This window comes from Xenopus laevis, chromosome 7L (genome assembly GCF_017654675.1).
Source record: "Xenopus laevis strain J_2021 chromosome 7L, Xenopus_laevis_v10.1, whole genome shotgun sequence".
NCBI classification, from domain to species: Eukaryota; Metazoa; Chordata; class Amphibia; order Anura; family Pipidae; genus Xenopus; species Xenopus laevis.
In genome coordinates this window covers 38,527,861-38,535,310 of record NC_054383.1, presented here as the reverse complement: position 1 = coordinate 38,535,310, position 7,450 = coordinate 38,527,861, and the positions used below count along the sequence as shown (strand labels likewise).

At 41.5% G+C, this 7,450-nt stretch overlaps 1 protein-coding gene across 1 annotated transcript in view; it reads right to left on the bottom strand.

Annotated features, from left to right (window-relative positions):
• Positions 1 to 5,105: 5,105 nt before the first annotated feature.
• Positions 5,106 to 7,450, bottom strand: part of dnajb12.L (DnaJ heat shock protein family (Hsp40) member B12 L homeolog) — a 28,687-nt gene continuing 26,342 nt past the window's right edge. Inside the window, exons 8-9 of the mRNA XM_018225391.2 lie at positions 7,007 to 7,156; positions 5,106 to 5,625 (exon numbers count right to left, since the gene is read on the bottom strand). Coding sequence (XP_018080880.1) covers positions 7,035 to 7,156 — 122 coding nt within the window. The 3' untranslated portion in view covers positions 5,106 to 5,625; positions 7,007 to 7,034. The remainder of the gene's footprint in view (positions 5,626 to 7,006; positions 7,157 to 7,450) is intronic.

The following is a 7,450-nucleotide window of genomic DNA, read 5'->3' as shown; positions in this document are numbered from 1 at the left end:
GAGAAAACTTCGTCTGACCAATTACTGCTCCAGCTTATTGATTTATAGCAGGGATCACCAACCTTTTTTAAGCGTGAGCCACATTTAAATGTAAATTGGGGAGCAACACAAGTATGCAAAATTTTCCTGGGAGTGCCATGGGCTGTGATTGGCTATTTGGTAGCCCCTATGTGGACTGGCAGCCTACAGGAGACTCTGTTTGGCAGTACACTTTGTTTTTATGCAACCAAAACTAGGAATTCAAAAATAAGCCCCTGCGTTGAGGCCAACGAGAGCAACGTCCAAGGGGGTTGGTGAGTAACATGTTGCTCTCGAGCCACTGGTTGGGGATCATTGATCTATAGGCTTAGAGCAATGGAAAAAGTGGCAATTTGCAGCATTTTGTGGTCCTGGTATTATAGCTCTCTGGACAGTGGGGAAAATCCCTCTTCATATTGCCCTTCCACGAAACTGAACTCAAAATGCAGTGTACAGTTTTAAGCAAGTGACATGGTACCAAGCATTATCCAATGGCACTCACCTGCCCGAAACTGCACTCAACACCTTTAATCTATTTAGATTCAAGTTAATGGAGGAGCAACTTGAAGTGTCAGATACTGATTGGACTGGTTTAAAAATCCCACAGGGGTGAGGAAAATGTCAGCTCGTTAGCTTTTTATTCAGCAGCTCTCCAGATATTTCAGCAATCCGGTTCCCAGGGTCCAAATTCCCCTAGCAACCATGCATTTATGTGAATAAGAGACTGGAATATGAATAGGAGAGGGCCTGAATAGGATACAATGCAGCAATAACAATACATTTGTAGCTTTATGGAGCATTTGTTTTTTTAGATGGGTTCAGTGACCCCCATTTGAAAACTGGAAGGATTCAGAAGAAAAAGGCACACATTTGAAAAGTTGCTTTGAATTGACCTATAACATACTTAGAGTAAGGCCACACGAGGAGACTCGGGGAGGTTTTTGTCGCCTGGCGACTAATCGCCTCGTCTTCTGAGCGACAATCTCCCTGAACTGCCTCAGCGTGTTTTCCCATAGGCTATAATGAAAAGTCGCCTGCGCTAATGCACACGCGCCGATGCGTTTTCTATAGTCGCCCGAAGTTGCCTTTCTCCCCGAATCTCCTCGTGTGGACTAAACCTAAAAGGTGAACCACTTCTTTTGAATTGATTTTTATAATACAAAGAAAACAAATAGAATTATTGGATGGCCATCCCTTTTAGGGAAGAGACACATTTCGGGAGATTAGTTGCCCAGCGACAAATTGATTCTTCGGGCGAATAATCTCCCCGATCTGCCTTCCCGCCGGCTAGAATGTAAATCGCCAGGCGGGATGGCACTCGGATCAATTCAGCTTTCCGAAGGCGCCTGAACTTTCCTTGTGAGGCAACTTTGGAAAACTAAGCGTCTCTGCCCTGAATCAGGGTTGAACTATTAATGAAGTAATTGATTGCCAGTGTAATTAATGAGATGTAATTGTGGAACAAAAGGACTGTACCATTGTAGCTTATACAGAACGTATTACAATCCCCCATCCCTGCAACTGTAGCTCTTTCTTTACAATGGGGTAAAGTGCGAGGTTATCAGAGGATGATCCCATAAAAAGCATCAAAGAACAGCTGAAAACATCTGGCCATGAAAGGCTTAGTCTGGACACAGACAGAGACTGTTCATTTTGGGAGAGTGGCTAAATGTGGAAGGAGCACTCTGCAGGGATCAAACACCCAGGCCTGGAGGTCACTGCGCTCTAATCATCCCAGGACTAGTGCAAAAACTGCTGCCATTTGTCTGAGATAAGGCTCCCAGTGCAAGTGAATAGAGAATTCCTTTAGATAACATGTCTACAAATCACTTGCCTCAAGTCTGAAACAGAACTGGGGGGTTAAAGGGACAGGAAAGCCATAAGTCACATAGACAATGAAATATAAACAGATATATAAATCAATGTTTTTTCCACTTTTAAATCAAATACTACTTGCAGAAAAAGTCACGTCCCTCTTCACAACCTAGTGAGGTAGTGAATAAGCAGGCATAGGATCCGTTATCTGGAAACCTGTTATCTACAAAGCTCTGAATTACAGGAAGGCCATCTCCATAGGCTCTATTTTAATCAAATAATTCAAAATGTTATATGTGATTTTCTTTTCTTTTTCACTGTAATAATAAAACAGTACAGGTATGGGACCTGTTATCCAGAATGCTCAGGACCTGGGATTTTTCCGTAATTTTGATCTTTATATCTAAAGGGCAGAGACACACGCTGCTATTACGGGAGACAAATCGCTTCTTCTTCGGTCGACCCTAAAACTTTAATTGATCGAGTGTTCGACAGGAAAAAAACTTGAATCGCTTGAAATGATCGGGGTTTCAGGCAAAACCCTCCAAAAAATCCTCGAACATCATGAAGGCTATTAACATCTTTAAATGCTTCAAGGGACGTCTGCCATTGACTCGTACATGACCTCGACAGGTTTTAGATGTATTTTCAGATTCCAGCTATTTCCAGGGTTGGGGTATAATAAATCTTTAAAAATTTAAATAAAAAACTGGGAAATTTTGAGGGTTTTTATTTAACTCGAAAATGTGAATTTTGACCAAAAAAGTCACCTCAAAAACGCGAATTTTCGTGGAAAACCCAACTCGAACCTTATAGGGGAACTCCACACAAACATAACAAGCTTTTTGAAAAGTAAACATTATTACAAGCAACTTTGCAATATACATCAATTTAAAAAATATTCAGACTTTTCAGGAGTTTTAATGGTTTCTGACAGTTCCCTAAGCCTAGTCCCCCTGCTGATCTCTCTGACTACTTTGCTGAGCTGGCTGACTACTGTTACTTTGTATCAACAGCCATCTGTCCTCAGGCTGCATCCTCCAAACCCCACAATTCTCTGCACATGTGATTTCAATAAGGAAAAGAACATCCCAGTGCAATGCATTGTGGGTTATGTAGTTCCTGCATGCTGTCTGTAAGCTCTGGAGAAGTTGTTACAATTTGTAACATCAGTGTTTTAGTCCCTCCTTCCCTGCCAGGATTTCAAATGATGCAGAAAGAGAAGAACTGATATTAGATATTAGGGGTTTTTGTGTTATGTGGGCCTCTTTATCAAATTTTGGTTTGGAAGCCAGAGTTCCCCTTTAATAAATCTGCCCCCGAGTATTGATCAAAAGAGACTGGGTGGTAAGCCCTGCTTAGGTGTTTCCCTGACCCATTACAAGATACTGAATGAGAACCAGAGAGCAGTATCATATGAGCAATGGACTTGTGCAGAACACTGAATGAATGCTAAAAATAAAGGGGGACTGGGCAGGTAAGCGGTTTTTAATAATCTGATATACAGTATTATAAAAATATGTTTTATAAACTGGAGAGACCTTACTAAATCCTAAGACTTCACTTCACAAGAACCTTCCCGTTTGGATTACCAATGAAAAATGAACTTGTGTAAAGCCATTGCAGTTATGCTGAGTACACACAGGCAGATTATGAGGAATAACAGACATTTTTATTTGGTCATATTTGCTTCTGTATTTTGGCTCAAATGGTGGAATTTGTGAGCTGAATGTGATTGGAATCACGTGGATCCCATTAAGACAGGCATTAAGCTGCTGATTGTATCATTGAGCAACTTTGTCTATGAGGGCAGAGACACGCGGCAAATCGGGGAGATCAGTCGCCCGCGACAAATCTCTTCTTTGGGGCGACTAATCTCCCCAAACTGCCTCCCCTGACTTCCCGCCGGCTAGAATGAAAATCGGCGGCGGGATGGTAGCGAGCGCTTCCTTGTGAGGCAACTTCGGAAAACGAAGCGATCTGAGTGCTATCCCGCCAGCGATTTTCATTCTAGCCGGCGGGAAGTCAGGAGAGGCAGTTTCGGGAGATTAGTCGCCCCGAACAAGATGAGATTAGTCACCGCGTGACTAATCTCCCCAAATTGCCGTGTCTATCTCTGCCCTTAGGGCAGTGGCACACGCTGCTACTGGGGGAGATTAGTCACCCAGCGACAAATTGGCTCTTCTTCGGGCATTAATCTCCCCTAAATGCCACTGGCACTCAGAGCACTTCATTTTCCAAAAGTCGCCTGAATTTGCCTCAGAAGGAAACTTCGGGCGACTTCAGAAAAAGACTCGGATCGCTTTGGCTTTCCGAAGTCGTCAGAAGTTTCCTTGTGAGGGAACTTCGGAAAATGAAGAGTGACATTCTGCTGGTTATTTACATTCTAGCCAGTGGGAAGGCATTTAGGGGAGATTAGGGGATTAGATGTCGCTGGACGACTAATCTCCCCCAGTAGCAGCGTGTGTCACTGCCCTAAGAATGACTAAATGGGCTCATCTGTCTGATCTGATTGTTCTGTCAATTGCTGGGGAATAAACAAGCAAATCAGGGTTATTTGGTCTACAAATGGTTTGATTCTTTCAGCTTGCTAAGCAAACAGGTATATAGAATATCCAGGTTACATAGGGAAATACAAGAGACCATACTGATAAGCGCTTGCCATCACCTCCGGCCTATCAGTGACAGACACATCATTTCTGCTTTGTTTCTCTTTGAAAGAGTGCATGCTTTAAAAAAATAGGGCGAGATCTTCACCTCTTGCCTAATCCCCTCTTTAAAAGAGCATGTGCCAGGTAAACAGGCAAATTTAAAAAGGGCATAGCCCATGGGCACACAATATCCAAGAAGCTTGGTTGTTGTCATCACTGGTTCCCCTTGAAATGAATAGAAACTTCCATGTTCCCTCTTCGTGACTGGAACATACCAAAAGAATTAGCAGTGTAGAGTTTTGAATAAGGATCTCCCATATGCAGGAATGTGTTTCCCATTGACAGAAGATGGGCGATTAGTCTGCTTCTGTACTGGTCAAAACCCTCTATAAGCTATTGTATATGGACAGACAGACAGAGGGACTATTTTCCAGAAATGACAATTTGCCCTAGAGCAGTAACAAACAGCAGCCAATCATCAGTCAACACCATAAAAGTCAATCCATGATTGGTTGCTATGGGTCGCAGCACTGGTGTAAGTCAGGAACCTAGATTTATAAAATCAGTCAGATGCAGTAATAATGTAAATAACATTGTTTGGCCAACACTACACAAAGGAGGTTCACACTTGACAATTTATTTAGGTGAGCAGAAATCGTCTGTATAGATTAATTCCAATATCTGCATAATTATCTTTGTTTAAAAGTACAACATATATACAGCTATAAATTAATTCTAAATAAATCATATTTCTTTTCTTCTCTGTTCTAAAAGTCTTCTCGATTCGGTACAGGCCACCTTCTGAGGGATTCCAGGCTTGCACTGCAGAGTCTCAGCCCGTGGGTTTATCCTGTGGGAAAAGAGGGTGTAATTGGGGGCAACGACCAAAGGAATTGTGGGAAGAAGCAGAGCAGCTTTTTGCATCCAGTCCTAGCAGGATCTAAGTTCAAGTTATGTCAATAGGTTTGTGCGTTGACATTTATTAATTGATAAACCCTTTCATGGACAAAAGGGGGTGTGGGGGGCACATAGCGGCAGAGCCAGGATTAGAAGTCCCTCTAGCAATGAGGCTAGAATGCTCACATAGTGCTCCCTCCTTGCTTGCTCTGTATTGCCAAAAGATTTCAGCTACTTCAGAAACCTGCAGATGAAAAAACACATTTTTGTACATTAACGAATAAAAAAAAAAAATCTATTTTAATGGATTTTATCCTATTTGATCAAGTATTTTTCACACTGTAGCTGCACAGTATAAAAGCAATTAGTCAGAGACCCTTAAATCACACAACAAAGACTATGGAAGTGCGGGAGGAAACCAGAGGAAACCAAAGCAGACACAAGTAGAACATAAGAAATTTTTAAAAGAAAAAAAACGTTTTTAAAGCTTCCAGAAGTTCGTTCCTGTAGCCGTTTCTGTTCCGTTCTCCAACCAGTAAAACAACTTTAAAATCCAATAATCGATGAAACAGTGCTCTACAAGGAAGCCCAGGAGCTTGAAGCGCTGTTTCATAGATTATTGGATACAAAATCCTTGCAGACAGTGCCTAGATTAGAATGAAATTGCAACTGGTCTCCATTATTTATATGTTGTACTTTTTAAGTTACACATCAGTATTACCCGCAGTTTGGCGCTGACCAAACCATCCAACAGAGTCGCTGCTTTATATTATCAATGCGGCTTTTATTTAAAATACACAGACACAGAGTCTAATGAAGTGCCGAGCTTGTTGGGTACGAAACGCGTTAGTCTTACCACATACCCACTGCCATTGTATATCACTTAGTATGTTTTAAATCAAAGCCGCATTGATAATATAAAGCAGCAACTCCGTTGGATGGTTTGGTCAGCGCCGAACTGCGGGTAATACTGATGTGTAGCAAGTTCCAGACTGAAGTGGCCGGATTGCCGCTAGAGCAGCGACAGACAGAGAGACGGTTCTGTACACGAGGATGAGCTCCGCTATTTTCTACACATCCTTAATCTATACGTTTTGAGTTATTTGGCTTTTTCTTCTCACCCTTTCCAGCTTTCAAGTGGAGGGATCACTGATCCCATCTAAAATACAAATGCTCTGTAAGGCACCATGTTTTTTTGTTACTGCTATTTTTTATTCCACATCTTTCTATTCAGGCCTCTCCTATTCATATTCCTGCCTCTTATTCAAATCAGTGCATGGTTGCTAGGGTAATTTGGACCCTAGCAAACGATTGCCTAAATAGAGTCTGGAGAGCAGTTGCATAAAAGGCTAAATAACGCAAAAAGCACAAATAATAAAAAATGAAAACCAATTGCAAATTGCCTCAGAATATCACTCTCTACATTATACTAAAAGTTAATTCAAAGGTGAAAATCCCCTTTAAGAAATGTTATACCCTTTAAGAAATTACAGAATCTGCCTTGCTGAACCTATTTACCTAGAAAAAGTACTTGCACAACTGAGGCCTAAATGTTCATAAAGACTGTAGTGTTGTATGATAACTGCTAATCGTTTTCATTTTGATTTGAGCTAGTGCATAAATACCTGTGCCACATGACGTGCTAAGTAAAGGCTAGCCATGCATTGATGCTTGAACTTCAGTTAATCTACTACAACTCGGAGTGCCCATCCTTTGCGCTCGCTGGTAAAGTTCGGAATCTCCAAAATAACGTGCGCGGTACAGCAATCCTTCCTCTGCAAGTGGTAAGAAGGTACAATCAGGAACAGCAGCAAAAACATGGAAGATGAAATTATTGGAATCTAATATGGGAATGTGCCCTGTTGTTCAATTATGGATGATTCAACTGTCAGGTTTGCAGGCTAAATATGCATCGCAAAAGGCGAATGCGGTTGTCAGAACAAAAACTATACTTCTGCCTGAAAACAATGTGTAAGAGTGTAAAGCAGAATAAGGAAAATTATTTACTGTACTACTAGGAATGTTTTTGGCACTTTTTATGCAGAGATTAATTTCTTGGTGCTCATGTG